This window comes from Lucilia cuprina, chromosome 6 (assembly GCF_022045245.1).
Source record: "Lucilia cuprina isolate Lc7/37 chromosome 6, ASM2204524v1, whole genome shotgun sequence".
Lineage (NCBI taxonomy): Eukaryota > Metazoa > Arthropoda > Insecta > Diptera > Calliphoridae > Lucilia > Lucilia cuprina.
The window spans coordinates 1,034,595-1,051,499 of NC_060954.1; the positions used below are offsets into that span (position 1 = coordinate 1,034,595).

The 16,905-nt window shown below is 33.5% G+C and overlaps 3 protein-coding genes across 3 annotated transcripts in view; 1 reads left to right on the forward strand and 2 right to left on the reverse strand.

Annotated features, from left to right (window-relative positions):
• LOC111677049 (alpha-catulin) overlaps positions 1–16,905 on the forward strand; it is a 55,523-nt gene that overhangs the window by 20,515 nt on the left and 18,103 nt on the right. The window lies entirely within an intron of this gene.
• Positions 174–2,981, reverse strand: LOC111677030. The gene is made up of 5 exons (XM_023438057.2): positions 2,499–2,981; positions 2,268–2,425; positions 1,699–1,947; positions 411–747; positions 174–330 (listed from the first exon to the last, which is right to left on the reverse strand). The coding sequence occupies exons 1-5, from the start codon at positions 2,780–2,782 to the stop codon at positions 228–230; spliced, it is 1,131 nt and encodes a 376-aa protein (XP_023293825.2). The 5' UTR covers positions 2,783–2,981; the 3' UTR covers positions 174–227.
• LOC111677043 (transcription-associated protein 1) lies at positions 3,779–16,747 on the reverse strand. Its single transcript, XM_023438083.2, has 19 exons — positions 16,420–16,747; positions 16,142–16,327; positions 15,795–15,989; positions 15,562–15,728; positions 15,400–15,496; positions 15,192–15,330; positions 14,763–15,135; positions 14,617–14,704; positions 14,412–14,555; positions 14,149–14,355; positions 13,474–14,091; positions 10,126–13,419; positions 9,769–10,060; positions 9,546–9,705; positions 6,621–9,414; positions 6,015–6,551; positions 5,825–5,947; positions 4,532–5,758; positions 3,779–4,463 (listed from the first exon to the last, which is right to left on the reverse strand). Exons 1-19 carry the CDS (start codon positions 16,654–16,656, stop codon positions 3,891–3,893), a joined length of 11,451 nt encoding a protein of 3,816 aa, XP_023293851.2. The 5' UTR covers positions 16,657–16,747; the 3' UTR covers positions 3,779–3,890.

Sequence of the window (16,905 nt, forward strand, 5' to 3'; positions counted from 1 at the left end):
TATACATTTCGTTATAAGAAATTATGAAAAAATATAACAGATTTCTTGTTCGATAACAATAGCAACGAAATCCAAGTTTTTTGTAAAAGCCTTATATTTCAAGCAAAGTCCATATAAAGTCGAAATAAAAGACATTAATAATTAAAAATTTTTTTTTTAAAAGTAAAGTTTAAATTTCATTTATTAGAAGCAAACAAATCAAAAGTCTTATTTTAAGAAATACTTGTTTAGGTACCTTCCAAATACTTCTCATACAAAATCATTTCCCTTTTCGACAAATTATAGGGATAATTCATGCTGGTAGGAACAAATATGTCACCTATCATGTCGCTATAATTAAAATTTTATTTTGTTTTTAGAAACATTAAAGAATATTTAATTTATTACAAAAAAATAAAAGTTAAACTTACTTATAACCACCTTCTCTATAGCCCACTGTAAAACCATTTGGTAAATTCTTTATTGTTTTGCCTCTATCACACCATTTTGGTGATTTTTGAAATGCATAAAATGGATAATCAAATGCATTTATATAAATACGCGGACATAGTCCATGACTACTGAAATAGGGTTGACTTAATATAGCCGGTTGTGTGTAACCACATTGACCTAGACGTATATTTTGATGGCAACTGTGAAAATGTGAACCCTTGTCGAGACTGGTATAATAACATTGAATGTTTTCCGCCGCCTCACTGTGATTTAAATAGCTAATAAAGTCAAAACCGGGACCAGCCATATCACAAACTAGAATTTGAAAAATATATTAAAATGTAAATGTTTTAAAACTGTTTAAGAAAAATATTTTTTTAAAAAAAATTTTACATTTTTTAATAAAAGTTCACATTTTTTAATAAAAATTCATATTTTTTAATAAAAATTAATTTTTTAAAAAAAAATTAATTTTTTTTAATAAAAATTAATTTTGGTTTTTTTTAATAAAAATTCACTTTTTTATCAAAATGAATTTTTGTTTAAAAAATTCATATTTTTTTATAAAAATTCACATTGCGCTTATTCATACTTAAAGTTCTCATTTTCACTTGTAACCCGCTATTTCATTCGCTTTTCACTTTAAATTAAAAATTCACATTTCCTTAAAATTCAAATTTTTGTTTAAAAAAATTTAAAATTAAAATTTCACTTATTTCAAAATTTATATTTTTACATTTCACTAAATTTTTACAAAAATTCACTAAAATTTATATATTCACTGTAAAATTTTCATTTTCACTTCTATATCGCTATTCCACTAAAAAGTTGAATTTTACTTGAATTCACATTTTCGCTAAAAAATAAAATTTTTATTAAATAATTCATATTTTTACTAAAAATTCATGTTTTTGTTAAAAATCACATTTTCGCTAAAAATTAAAATTTTCGTTTAAAAATTCACAATTTCACAAAAATTATAATTTTCACTAATTAAAAATTTTATATTTCTATTAAAAATTAAAATTTTAACATTTCACTAGATATTCACATTTTTACAAAAAATAAAATTTCACTAATAAAAATATTACTAAAATTTATAAATTCACTAAAATTTAGATTTTCACTAAAATTCATATATCCACTAAAATTCACATTTTTACTAAAAACTCAAATTTCATTTAAATTGAAAATATTACTAAAATAAATATTTTTTCTTTAAAAAGTGAATTTTTATCCAAACTACAGTTTGTTTTCGAAACTTACTATCAATTTTCTTAATATTATATTGAGGTTTTAACATTCGTCCAATTTTCGAAGCTATTTGACCGCCATAACTGAAACCAAACATAAAAATTTTGCTTGGATTAAAACCGTTTTGTATTAACTGCAAGACTTCTTCATATAAAATCTCACTTATAGGATCGAACTTCTGCAACAATTCAATATAGGATTTTTTAGACCAGGAACTATAATCCACACAAACAATGCAGCCACCACGATGAAATGTTAAACCTATAAAACAAAAACAAAATATCTTTCTTTAAAAAAAAATTATTTTGTTTAAATTTATTTCATTTTAACCACTAGCGAATAAGTCAAAAGCAAGAGAGTGAGAGTTAACATTTATTTTTGTTTTATAAAAAAAACCTTCAAAGAATAAAAGAAATTTACTTTTTTATGTTTACGAAACTGGTCGTCCCTGACCACTCTATAGCAGGCTTTTGACAGATTGTTTTATTTAACACATAAAGAATAATTATTAATTATGGAAATTTTATTTCCATTTTATTCAAAAACAAATTTATTCTGTTTATTAATGAAATGAAACTTACGTTCTATTAATTGAGGCACCCATTCGGTATAACAACTTTCGGTCCAGCCATGGAAAATAAAAGAAATTTTTTCATTTACACATGATTTTATGACATTTGCATATGCTGCATATGCAGCTGGAAGGCTGGGAGAATTTTGTAATAACACTTTACCATTTCTAAAAATATTAAATGAAATTTTATAAATAACAAAGACTAGAATAGTAAGGGCATATGAAAGATTATACCCACTTGTAGTAGATAAAATGTAAGTTTTTCTGCACACCATGTTTAGTGTTTTGATAATTTTGTTTAATAGCATTTAAATTTCTAAAACTTCTGGCCATTAAATAACGGCCAATAAAGTTATTACTTTCGAGCGTTTGATTTTGAATGTCAAAGTTCATAAGCTCAGCTGAACTATTTGTAATATGAAAACCCGACGACCATAGTATAACACATATTATTGTATAAACAAACAACAACAAAATGAAATTGTTAAAACAATTCTTATTAAAGATTTTTAAAAGACTCATAACACAAAGTACAAGGTTAAACAGGGGGTTTTGTGTTAATGTTGTTTTCAACTGCTTGTGCAAGCATCTCAGAATAAACTAAAACATTATCAAAGAGAAAGGTAAAAGAATTATGAAATAATTTCCACCTAGAGTTATAGCCAACAGCTGCTGCGACTACAAATCTTTAAAAACTTAGTTTTAGGAAGAGAAAGTAACTAATATGTTGTTGTGATTTTTTTTTACTCATATTTTCCTGTTTCTTAAAAAAAACTAAAATACTCCAAAAAAAAAATGCTAATTTCCTCCAAGAGTAACAAATAAATAAACAGTTTCTGCTAAAGAAAAAAAGCATTAATCAACAAATCATTAAGTGTTCGAAATTCTGTTTATATTCTTCGTTGTATTATTATTATTGTTTTTATTTTGGGGAATTTACCATCATTTTTATAGATTGTCATTGAAAAGTTAGTGCTCAACAGAATGTGAATGTAGAAGAGACATACAAACTTATTGATATTTACATATATATGTTTGTGTGTTGGTATATATTTAGTTATAATAATACAACTAGTAAATATGTATATATGTATGTTTGTTTTTGTAGTTGTTAGTACTCTTTACTTTTTAGCAATCAAACAAAAGTTATGTTGTTTTATGCTACTTTACTATAACTATACATACAAACATACATACATACATACACACATAGTTATACGAGTATTATTATAGAGTAGTATAACTAAAGTGAAGGTGGTCAAAACTTGTTTTGTTTCATCACTTAAGAAAAAAAAAGCTTTTTTTTCGTGAAGAAAAATTTAGCTAACACTAGACAAAAAAGTAAAAAATTGTAGAGAGGTAACAGCAAAACAATGCAACAATTTTAAGATTTAAACAAAAAAAACGACTACACAATAAATACGAAACTCAATGTAATGTACAAATAGAGGTTTTCCTATGGTTAAGCTTGCTTAAATTTTTTTCCAAACATCTTTTCCCTCATTCATGACAAATATTTAATTATTATTATTTTTTAAATAACTCTTTCCTTTCTTTCTGTTTAAAACGTTTGAAAATTTTATTGAATTCAAAAAAAAATTAAAACTAAAATTGTATTTTTTTCTCCTTCTTAAAGCCATGGATGCCATGCCGGATCCATGCGACATAAATTATCATGATTTGTTGCCTGTTGCAACAAGATAGAAATTTTCTTTGATTCGATATTATCGAAATACGAGATTGTTGTTAAACGATTCAGTATTGCATTTACGGCCTTATTAACCAAAGTTATCATATTTTCCGTTATATTCGCATCAGTCACACCATCTTCCATGGCATCAATAGGTTTATTGTCACGCATGCGTTTTTTATGCAAAGCTATGATTTCATCACGTAAAATTGTTCTTAAAATAGATGAAAGCTTATAGTTGGGATGTACAAAACAGCGTGCAGTTGCTATAATGGCAGCAGACAGGGGTCCCGATATGCCTATGTTAGTTAGAAATTCGGCAATGTTCGGTGTTAAACGGAAGGGCACCGGTCGGCTATGATCTAATTCCTCCTTTTCGTCATTAATATCAAATTTAAAGTAGGAAACATTCATCAAACCCGAATCTTGATGTATGTAAATCATATCTGTATTAAGGCGGGTCAAGTGTAAAGCATATTCACACAAAAAAGCCAAAGCCATTTGCAGGGTCATCTGTAAAATAAAAGCAATAAAAAATTACCAAATCAAATGTCTAAATCAAATTTGTTTATGCTAAATACCATTTTGCGGAATTGCCAAAAATCAGTGGCTGAAACGAACGTCTTAACGGCCCACTGTTTAAACAAAGTCTTGGGTACCATTTTAGTTTGTATCTCTTGGAATATATCGCGCAGCATGGCATGTGTTATTTGTGCTCCCTGTGATTGTACTTCGGACAAACGTTCGTAATACTTCATAATGGGTAAATCATGTTCCACATCCATTTTGGCGCAAGTGCTTTTGTAAATTTCATATAGAGAAATGCTGGCCGGATTGTCTTCGGCTAAACGCATTTGTGGTGAAATGGGTACCACACGTGGCACGGTAATATTGAGGAAACGCCTTGTGGTCTCTTTTTGTTTTTCCAAATAATAGTTCAGCATGCGCAGAAGCTGTAAAACTCTTTCTTCTCGGCGTGCATCACCCAGACCAGTGTCGATAACCACCAAATAGGGATATATTTTGCCGTTAGTGCCTCGTATATGTAATCGTCTTGCGGCTGTATTATTTTTTTGTACAATTTCAACTCTGGGCATAAAACGCGAAATACGTATGTGATAATGTGAGGAGGAAGGTATGAGAAATTCGCCTGGCAACTCGACCTCAGCTGTTTTCTGGCTGAAGTTGGACAAAAATCTGCATTTGTCTTCGATTAAGAAAGAGGTCGGCAGTTTCTTGACCTTAATTTCCAGAGCCTTTATCCAGGACTTGAGTTTTGTAATTAAATTGTGCAATTTCATGGAGTCTGGTTTTGTGAAATCAAAATCACGTGTAAACTGTTCTTTCATCATTTGGAAAGCGGGATCTTGGAAAGTGACTTGAGCTCTTCGGGCCAAAGATTCGGATGCTGCCGAATTGGATGTTGAAGAGGCCACTGTTCCGGGTATGTTTTCAATGCCAATACCAAATGTGGAACCAAGTTTTTTTACAAAATGCAAAGTGTGTGGCGTAATAGTGGCCTCGCTCACCGTACTTCTTGTCTCAAAGGCAATGGCATAACATTTGATTAAACCTTGCCGTAATTGACGTAATACTTCTTCAGTCCAGCTCTCTCTAAACCAAACCATTTGATCAACAATACCCTCTAAAGAGCTCAGTATTGTGGGATGAATTTCCCTTTGTACATGCATAACTTTGGAACACCGCCACATTGGAGGAGTAGCCTTAATGGGATTAAGAGGTGTAGGTCCTGAAGTCGATGATGAGTTGGTATTGGTGAATACTTGATTCATATTTTCCAAATTTTGCTAAACATATAAAGTGGAATTGTTTTTAATACAACACTGGAAATGGAAGAGAAATTTTCTACTAACATGATTTTGTGGTCTGCCTGAAGCCTGCTCAGCAGTCTTGTGTTTTTCTCGTTGTTCGATTTTCAAAGTCAAATACAGCGTACGTATAGGAAAGTAAACAGCCTGTGGATACAAACGGCCGACCTATAAAAACAAATACATTTAGTTAAATGAAAATGTTCCTCCTGGAAAAAGCGAATTTTATATTTACATGGCTTAACAAATTCAGAATAACACTGCCATCATATTGCACTAGACAGCACAGCAATTGTGGTATCCAGGGAAGCCAGTAGGATGGTGGTACGCCAACTACATACTTTTCCAGAGTACCCATTAATGTATTGCTTGCATTGTCATACGATAAGAACCACAATACTTTGGCTAAATATTTTCGAGTCTTGCTTTCGCTCTGGTGGCGACAGGCATGTAAATAACACGTCAATGCACTGACTCCCAAGGCAATTTGTTTGTCACGCAGAAACATTTGTTCCATAAAATCACCCCACATGGCCCAAGCCTTAGTTAAACCATCGTGTAATTGAACAGCTGCACTAAATGCCTTGCCAGCTTCTTCCGAACGTCCAATTTTAGCCAGCAACAAGCCTTTCAAAGCATAAAATTCCGCATTCATTTCAGCTGTGAAATATTTAAGATTTGTTGACTCTATAACCTCCAAAGCTTCGTTTAGATCATTACGACCTGCAGATGAAGCTGTTTGTATATAACATTTAACCTGTTGACGTATTTTCTAAAATAAAACAAATTATTTTTGAAATTATTTGTGGTTTTTTGTTTGAATGGAAATGTGTTTAAATACCTGGAAACAATCTACAATGGGAACCGAAGGTATGGTATATATACGCGATAGTGTTTCCTGACAAACACCCGTCAAGTTATGTTTCCTGGCTATTTTGCCAAAGTAAATAATAGCCTGCGCCGATGCGTGCACGCCCAGCATAGTATTTCCTTGGTCCGATTGTTGTTCGAGATGTTGTGTAATAATCTGATAATGGTGTTGGCGCCAAGTGAAAATATCGGACCAATGTGAAAGATCATCGGCTATAACTGGCAAACGGTTACGCCAAGTTTTCACAATTGCCTTCATGTCATGAAGTGAAGTATTACGAGATTGCAATAGACCCTGATGTATCTGACTGGCCTCGTGCAGTTCGATAATTTGTTGAGCAGCCTGCAAATATTGTAAGTGTATATGTGATACAATATGCGGCAATCTGCCCCATTCACGAATACACAGTCCCGACGATATTTCTACATATTTTTCCACATTCGCCAATTGTCGTTCTTCGGGATGGAGTATGGCCAAAAAGCCTTTGTAGAGATTAACCTTGTAGCCAAACTGTTTGGAATAGGCCTGTTCTATTTTCAGTAAAGCTTTCTTCATAAGACTCCAATCTGGTACACGCCAAGCACTTTCCATTATAAGAACTTCATGTTGCTCGCGATTTGTTTGGGCATAGTCGAGCAATATATCCCATTGATTAAGTTCTTTGGCACAACGTATCCAATGATTTTCCCACAACATTATTTCACTATTCATATTGGAGTTGCAAATACCGTTCGTCAAGTCCTCCTTAAATTTCGACATTGCCAAGTCGTAAGCTCCCTGGGCTTCTTCGAAGAAACCCATTTGTTCATAGGAAATGGCAACATTTGTTTCCGTATATTGAGCATATTTCATCCATAAACCAGCCCACAAATCCTCCTCATGCATGGCCGAGTACATTTGCGACAATGAGTCATGTACGGTAGTTTGATTACCATTTGAGTCTTGCTGTTGGTCATTATAGTCCATTAAGGAGGCGGCATTATTAATATTTTGTTTGGCCACCATCTCCTCCAGCACTAGAGTCATGCGATGCCACAGATTGTGAGCTTTTCCTAAGTACGTACACAGGTTAGGGGGAATGTAAATTTTGGGATTACATTGAGTCAAACCCTCAACAAATGTATTTATAGCACTGGGGGAACAATCTTTTTGAATGATATTTGTTCCGGAAGACAAGAACGGTATGACCTCTTTGACAATAGTATGCTGTTGATCACTGCTAAATATTGACCATATACGTGGGAATATCGCCAGCCAAACACTCTCTGCCAAACTGGTATCCATGTGACACAGCTGTGAAGTTGCTACCAGCAATTGATCGGTACGAATTTTGCGATTGGTTTCCAAAAACTCTATTTGTTGATGGATCAATTTACATATTTTCAATTTTCTTGCGGGCAACATGCGTTCTCCTCCTTCTGGTTGATCTGGCTGCGCGTTAATAAAGACATCGACATCAAATTCTTCATCTTTGTCATCTACACCATGCGGCATATCCATACAATCCGTTTGCGATGAAGTGTATATGACAAATTGACTTTTTTCTTCGTTGTCGCCCATATTGATAATGGAAGTAATGCTAGGTATTTTGTGCATATCATTGGCATTCTGTATGGGAGTCATGGTGTTGGCCGTTAAGACTAATAACTCTATACACTGTTTAATCCAATAATGGGTGCCTATAGAGTCCCATGCTTGTGAGCATATAATGTACAGTAAACGATCATGTAGACGTCTTCTCATAGAGGCATCAATAATCTCAAAGAATTTCGATCTGATGGCAGGATTTTGACTTCTTAGTCCTGTTAAAAAGGCTCCTTCTAATTTGGCACTCAATTCAGTTTGTTTTAAATACTCATCCCTGTATATGTAGTTGATCATTTCCAAGAATTGTGTGTGTAATTCACTTTCATCGGAGAACTTCTTTTCAACGTACTGCATAAGCTTAACAAGTAAAACGGATTTCTCACGTATAGAGGGAATTTGAACCAAGGAGTTTTGTTCCTTTACTCTCACCCAATCGTCCAACATTTTAATAATGCACTTCATTATCTTAGTGTCCATACTTTTCTCTATCAGATTTACTATAATGCTGCCAATTAGAAGTTTACGCACCTCAACACTCATTATAACAATGCGATTTTTGATCATATCCAAGGATAATATTAACAATTCCAATGACAAGTGATTATTCTCTGTAGAAGGATTGATTGAGGCTTGTGTATTGTTTTGCAAAGCAATGTGTTCTTTCGTCAAACGATTCAATACTCTTATAAACTGCAGCATTAAACGATCAATATATTCAGGATTATTGGCACAACAGGCCTTTAAAATCATCAATGTTCCAAACAGTGAAGAGGGATTTGGCTGTGGGCTCTTTTCGTACAATGTTAAATTGTCCACAATCATTTTGCTAATAGCACTATATAAAATCTCTAGCTCATCATTTTTGTGTTGTGAATCGGGTGGAAAGATTGTCATTAAACGTGAAATGAGAACGTGCATTAGACGAACAATTTTTGTGTTTTGATGTATAATACATGCAGATAGACCTTTTTGTATGGGTCTTATAATGGCCAATAGTTGGTCGGGTTTCATAATATTTGTCAAAAACGTTAAGAAATCTAAAGCTGTACAAATATTATTGATATTTGTATGAGGAGATTCGATTGTAGCGAAAATCTTGTCCATCCAATTAAGTTTCAATTCAAAAGGTTGGGGCCAAACGTCGGGACGCATGGCAGTTCTAAGTAATATTATGCATCTGAAAAAAATATTTTTAATAAAATTATTTTTATGATTTATGATTTTTAGGAAAAATGTATTCTTAGACTCTTTTAGAACAGATTGTTTCAACTTTTTTAAACTTTGCTATAGAAATTGTTAACGAAATACCTTCTGGATAAATTATCTCCTGAATTGAGAATTGTAGGTTGGCTATCGTTGACTTGGCAGGCCAATCGTATTAGGAAATTTAAAACTGTGTCACAATGAACTTTTCCTATAGAGCGACAACTTTCATCCACTTTCGTACTTAAAGAAGCTTCGCTGGTACCTAAAATTCCAAAGAAAACCATTAACTAAAAGTTTCGTTTAAATATAAAATTCTTTAACTCACTGCTTCCACGAACGCCGTCTGTTTGTAGTTTTTTGCGTTGCGATTCATTAAAATCTTCGCTGGAGGTTCTTTTAATAGAAGTTTTGTCATCCAATTCATCGTCAATAGTAGAATTTAAAAGTTTATTTTCACTTTCATCATCTTTAATACGCTGCAACTCCCACTTTATAATGACTTCAGCCAAATCTACGGAAAGTTTTTTATGTTCCAATGATGCATTGGGTGGAAAACCTAAACGTTGCATATAGTTAACCAAATGTGTAACCAATTGATGTCTTACCGGGAAATAAACCTATTCAAAAATTAAAACAAAAATTTAAAATGCTTCCAACAAATCTGTACGCTGTCCCAACAAACCTTATAATGTCTAACAATTAGTTGTAAAATGTGGAAGAGTTGTTGCATTGAATGTCCCTCCTCGACAATAATTTTCTTAGTCCAGTGTGTAAGCATAGTATTACCATCTTCCATACGTAGTGGCATGGCGGGTGTTAAAACATCCAGAGCTTGGCGCACCACCGGTCTGGCCTCCAAAGCGTGACCCTTCAGCAATGAGTGGAACACTTGCAATACAATTTTCTTGTGTATAGCCAAGCGAGCAATTATATGTGCCAATAGTAAATGGCCATGATAACGTGCCGTAGGATCAACGGAATTTTTACTTAACAGACAAGGCCAAGCAAAAGTCATAAGTCTTCTTAGTTTATTACCCTGTCTCTTATTGTTGGCATCGCCGTCGTGTATATGTTGCGAAGCTCTCTCCACCAAAAGGCAAGCAAATTGCAGCAAAGCAATTCGTACTGCATCATCGTTGGCGTATGGCTTGTCTGGATCAAACACTTTACTTATAAATACCGAAACAATGTTACTGTCATCCTCCTGAAAGGGTGTTGGAGGTGCTCCAATTAATTTGTTACCCTCACCCTTATCGAAGCTGGCAATAAAACAGGGGACTAAAATAGATGTTATAATTTTTGCTTTCAACTCCTCCGACAAGGAAACATTATTAAAATTCTCCACAAAATAAAAGAATGCCTGGCGTTTCCAATAGACCGTGTAGCTTTGAGCAACGGTGTTCTGTAGAAAATCTCTTAGAAAATAAAAGTCTGGTATAAAATGCAAACATAAAGCTCTTGACAATTGGAAAAGTAATTCAATTTCATTAGTGTTGAGAGAAAAGTACTTAAGTAAAATCTTTCCTACTAAGTGCCACTTGTAGCTAATTACATTGTCCTGGCAACTACTGCTCAGGTTGAATTGCCATAGATTTTTTAGGCAGTTGATCAATTCCGTTTGTGTCGCTATCCATTGATCATCATTTTCCATTACTGTATAAACAATTTTAATAGCCTGTTCTTGGGCCTCTTGCTTTTGAGCATCGTTCATAACTGAGCTGTCGATTTGGGTACCACTTATTAGACGTATCAAACAATTAATGTATGACTGTGTTTTGAGTACGTTATGGAAGGGCTGACCATCTTTATGCTTTAAGATATGTATAAAAAATCGATTCCATTGATCATCTATTATATAGACATCGGAAAGGAAGTAGTCAACTGTTTCGTTTGGGAAACGCATAAGGAATTTGAGAAGTGGTGCTCTATAGGGTGAAGAAGATTCTATCATAAGATTTTTTTCTGTTTGTAAAACCAATTGACATAGATTTTCTATATATTTAGGAGTGGCGGCTGTAATTTGATGAAACATTTCTATAAGACAAACAACTTTTTGCTCATACTCGCCGCCTCTAATGGCAGCAAAAAAATTTCCTCCCTGTTGACCCTGTTTGCAAATTTGTATGGAAATTTCCAATAGTTTTCGGCATAATTGTAAGATTTGTTCGCTCAACTTCTCATTGAAGATTTGGGGAAATAGTTGAGTAAAGTAAGATAAACGTTTGGTAGCCGTCAGTGTCAGATTACGATGATCACCTAGCGTCAGTAGAAGTGGTCTAATACAGTTGTGTATTTCTTTCTTATCAATTTGTATGCCAGCATTAAAGCGTTTCATGCACTTGAAAGCAGCTTCTTGAAGTTCAGGTTTTTTATGTTCCATTAGTTTGAATAAAATGTTTATAATTTTGTCCTTGTGCGTAGTATCCGTTATGTAGTGACAAGCTGCCAAGGCCCTTAAAGCACTTATTCTTAATGGAACCAAGTTGGTGACATTTTTATAGCAATCCAATTTCATGAGTGTAGAATCCTCAGCTTCTGAGAGAGTGATTAACTCGTGGAAGAAAAGTTTGTGATAACTGTTACCTAAGTTGATGGTAAAAAGTCTAGGCTCCAAAGTGGTACAGAATGTATTTCCTTCCATTAAACCAATTTGAGCATTAACCGGTTGATGTCTGAGCAAATGTTTTTTGGGTGGTATAATATCGGCCAGAACCTCCTTGTGTGGATCCATTACCTCTGACACTGTGCGGTTTTGTAGAGTGGCAATATACTTAAGTGAAGCCATTGATTCTTGTCGTACTAAAGTATTTGGACTTGTAACTTGCCTCACCAGTTCGTGTATAACATCGTATATGGCTTTATTCTTAATGGTGGTAATTTCATCATTTTCTTGTTCCTTCGGCGTCATACACAAATCCAGCAAAGATCTAAGATTTGTTTTAGCTATATAAATGGCACCATTTGATACTTCTCCTTCAAGGTCCATTAAAACAAACATGAATGCTTTTACAAATGAAAACAAATGTTGATAGAGCGAACGTAATGAAAAGTGTTGGTACAAAAATTGTATCGCCTTACAACCACCAACTTTGGCATACCAAGGTCTTTCGTAACAGAGTGCAGTCATTTTCTCGGCTAAATATTGCATTAAAGGCAAACGACAAGCTCTTTCCTTGCTTCCCAAGATATTGGCAGCTGTATCTAGAATTAAGCCTATACACAGTTGCCCAGGTTTGCACAATTCTTTTTCTTCGTGACCCATGCAAATAGCCAAGGCATCGATTAACACCAAAGGATCAATACCATTTATAGAGTAGTATTGCTTGTAAGGGAAGGGTCCAGCTTGTTGTGCTATGGAAATCATGGTGTAATGACGTACCACCGCAACCATTACTGGAAAAACAAATTCTCGTAAATCTTTAGTTGCCGATGCCACTAACATACCAGTCAAAGCATTTTGTAAAGTTTTACGTGCCTGAAAATCTTCTATTTTACTTTGACTTACAGGCATATTTACAATGTTATTTTCGAGAAAACTGGGATGTAGGAAAAACTTTTGTAGGGTATGTTTTTCATCGTCCAAATTTATAGATGCGGCCAAGAAACAACGTATAACTTCCCAACTTTGGCGGCGATAAAACGAGTCCGTAGCATTCGAACTTAGAGCAGAAAATGCAGTTTCTATAGCTTTATCGATGGGAAACTCTATGGGTTTCTCTAGTTCTTGGAAATAGGTGACTACAGCGGTCGGTTGAATCTCACTGTTGGTATATTGTATACTTTGTGGTTCTGTCATCATTTTTCGATTGCCACCACCAAATTTACCCAGCACGCGAAAAGCTACTAGTGCTGCATTGTCTTGGTTGCGCAGTGTCTTCCAAAGAGCCTGCATAAGGGCAGCTCTAACTGGTTGGATATGATCATACAAGAAATCGGGTTGTAAATTATCTACGCACAGTTCCAAAGTCCTTAAGCCCTAAAAAACAAGTGTGAATTTCGGGAAAGTATTATGGTAACTTTTTACACTTACCTGGCTGACTAAAGTAGCCGATCCATTAAGTGCGGAAACTAGGGGATCCATAAGCATGGGTAGATAAGGTAAAAGTGAAGATAACCTCACCGGTACTGTTAAGCATAGTTCCACAAAAAGATCTTTCATGTGTTGTTTATGAAAGCCGCTTTGTAAACGATTTAAACCTTCTAGTAAATTTGGCAGTAAGGGTAAAAATTCCTGATACAACAGATCATGTGAACCACCACCAATAGAACGAAACAGAGCACGCAAAAGTAGAAAATAATTGTAAGGTTCCTCTGCCGTCAAAGCCAACTCCATTGATTGATTGACAATATTGTGTAAATGGGGTTTTAACATTTGTTCATTCTCTACCGGAAAAAGACTAACACTTCCAAATACTAGTTTAAATAGCCTCAAGTAGAGATTAGATCTTTCAACATTTGTGCCCATTTCATGCATTTTTCCCAAAAGATATTCCACTAACACGGTAGCAAACAAGGGCGATGTAGTGGGATTGGCCAGAAAAGAATTGGCTACTATCTGTAGCGAAGGATTTTTGTGTATACGTTCCACCATAAAATCTATAGTAGTGGCAAAAACTTCTTGGAAATTTTGCGAATGCATCATTATAAACTAAATGAAAGGAGATGAAATCATAATAATTAAATCATTTTCAGTAAAAATACTTACAATGCCGCTGAAATGTTCTAAAACCTCTTTTTCTTCTTTTGTTCTTGGTATAATACCAGAAGATTTAAGCTGATTAGCAGTGGAGGTGTTAATGGAATATATATCCAAAGCTTCCATGGCCCAATGTACTAAGTCAATATATATACTAACTTCATAGGGTTGAAAGAGTTTCTCCTGTTTGTTTTTAGTAATATCAACTGAAGGAGACTGAAAAAAATAACATCAAGTTGTTAACAATTTGATTCAAAATATAACAAACTTACCTTAGAACTTAGAAATCCCCATGTTATAGTTTTAACTCCACCCACTAAGGTTTTCACCAGGCTTCTATATTCCACTATATTAAGAGAACAAAGCATTTGATTTCCTGCCAAATTTGTCTTTGAAATTGGATCAGAGGCATTGTCCTTGAAAAACAAAATGAAGTAGAATAATTTGTATTCTTAACTCTTTGAGGCTATAACTTACGTTTATATTTTCTTTATTGTCCAATACTGCAGTTGTGGAAGATGTGGTGGAGGCTGGCGAAGTTTGTGAAGCAGTTGATTGGGCTTTTCTGTAAAAATGAATGTGCCTTAATAATGCTTAGTTAATTACTTTATAATTTAACTTACAATCTTTGTGTAATACTGGGCAAAGTAATTTTAGCAATTGTTTGAAATTTATAAACAAAAACTTTTAACAATGTTGTCAATAAACTACGAGCCTTTATCGGCTCAACCTCACTGTGATGACGAACACAATCGACCAGATTTAACAATAGCTTACAGGACATGGTCTGTATGCCGGTGGCTAAAGATTCATCATGTACATTTTTGGAAAATAATTTAATAGCTTTTTCCAACACATCCAAACTTAAGCTTTGTCGCACATGATGAGCCAAATCAGCCAATGTTGAATAAGCCAAAGGACGTATTGAATCCAGGGTAACACCTTTGCCAATCAATAAATCTTCATCGAATAAACGTTCAATTGAAGGTATGAATTCTAAGGAAAACGAAAAATTATTTCTAATTTTTTTTAAACTCATACATTGTATTTACTTTGTCTCAAGTCGGTGGCAAAAATATGTCTAGCTGCAATTAACAGTTCTTTTCTAAGATGAGCCGCTTCTTTAGGACATAAATGCATTAAACTTAAAATTCCACTGGTTACAGCAGCAGAATGTGTCATAATTGTTTCCTGTAATATATAGAAACGTTTCAAAAAGGTTCTTCTACAAATCGTGTGAGGAACATTATTATAATATACCTGAAATAGTCTTACTATGTAAGCTAAAAAGGAAAGTGTCTTTATTTGAGCTCCCATAAAATCAATAAAAATTTCTTTATTGAAAAATTGTGAGTTCCTAAACAAGAGAAATGGACATAACATATTTACACTTTAAGTTAAAATAAACATTTTTTATTTTACCTATGAACCATAGAAGGCTGCAGATTAATGGTAGTCATTATTAATGGTATAAATTCGGATACTTCTTGGTGTACAGCATTCTTATAAATCTGATACATAAGTACCACAATAATGGGTAATTCTTGTAACACCCTTAAAGATAACATACCTCTAGGCAATAGATTATACTAAAACAAGATGAAAATTTTTAATATATTATATGTTTGTATGTATGTATTTTTTATGTTACATACCATTTGAAATGTTACTGAATCTGTGGGATTTTCCACATGTATAGATTTAATAGCATAAGTCTCGGAAAGTAATTGTTCCATGTTGAGTTCTTTTAAATCTTTAATTCTGATTTGTTGAGCCGGTTCAAAGATTTTATTCATATGATTGGGAAGTTCTGTGTAAATTTTCTTTACCAAGGCCAAAAACTGTTGGACCTGTGAATAGTATTATTTATATTAGCAGTATACATGAATGCAATGTGTTTCATGCCGTTTGGACAGGTTGTTAAGTCGATTACATGAATTACATGTTAAATATGTATAAAAACTGGATATTAATTTATAATTTTTATACAAGTGCTACTTACCTCATTGTTAAAGGAGGGACGAAAGTTTTTATGCAACTCTATAATAATCCTTAGACAAACGAGCACATTTTCCTCGTTATCAATTTGTAAGATTTTAAGCATTAACGATATTATTGACTTAACATGCTGTCTTAAGTTCTCACTAATGGGCAAACGATGTATCATTTCCAAAATTAATTTACGCACCTTTAAGGAAACAAAAACAACAAGAACAAAAAGCAAAGCATTTTTTCACATTAATTTCACAATGAAATAAACTCCACTTTACGGATAACTACCTGATGTGCCTGATATTCTTGTATAAATTGTGGCTCTCCATCTTGCAAAAAATGCATAAAAGCCTTAAGGGAATGTTCCAAAAATGATGGATACGATGAGCTTTGTACAACCACTTCAAAATGTTCACTCAATTCTTGGGCCGCCCGGAGTTTCTTGTCATCGGTGGCTTTAGCATCTCCCAATATTGTTACATAGCTTCGAAAGGTATTTAGCTGAAAACTTTCACTATGAGCCATTTTATTTCAATTGTTTTAGCTCATTAATACAATTTTCTTTAATTTTTTCAATTATTTTTAATAGCAGCATAAACAAAATGTGCAACAAAAATTTTCAACTTCTGTCAAAACAAAGCGTCTTGCAAAAAAAATGTCTACAGGGTGACAGGTAAAATTTACAAACATAAATAACAACCCTGTCTTAGTAACAGTGGTTGTGTAAATAGCATATTGCCAACAAAAATAGAAGCAAAGAAAAAATAGCATTAG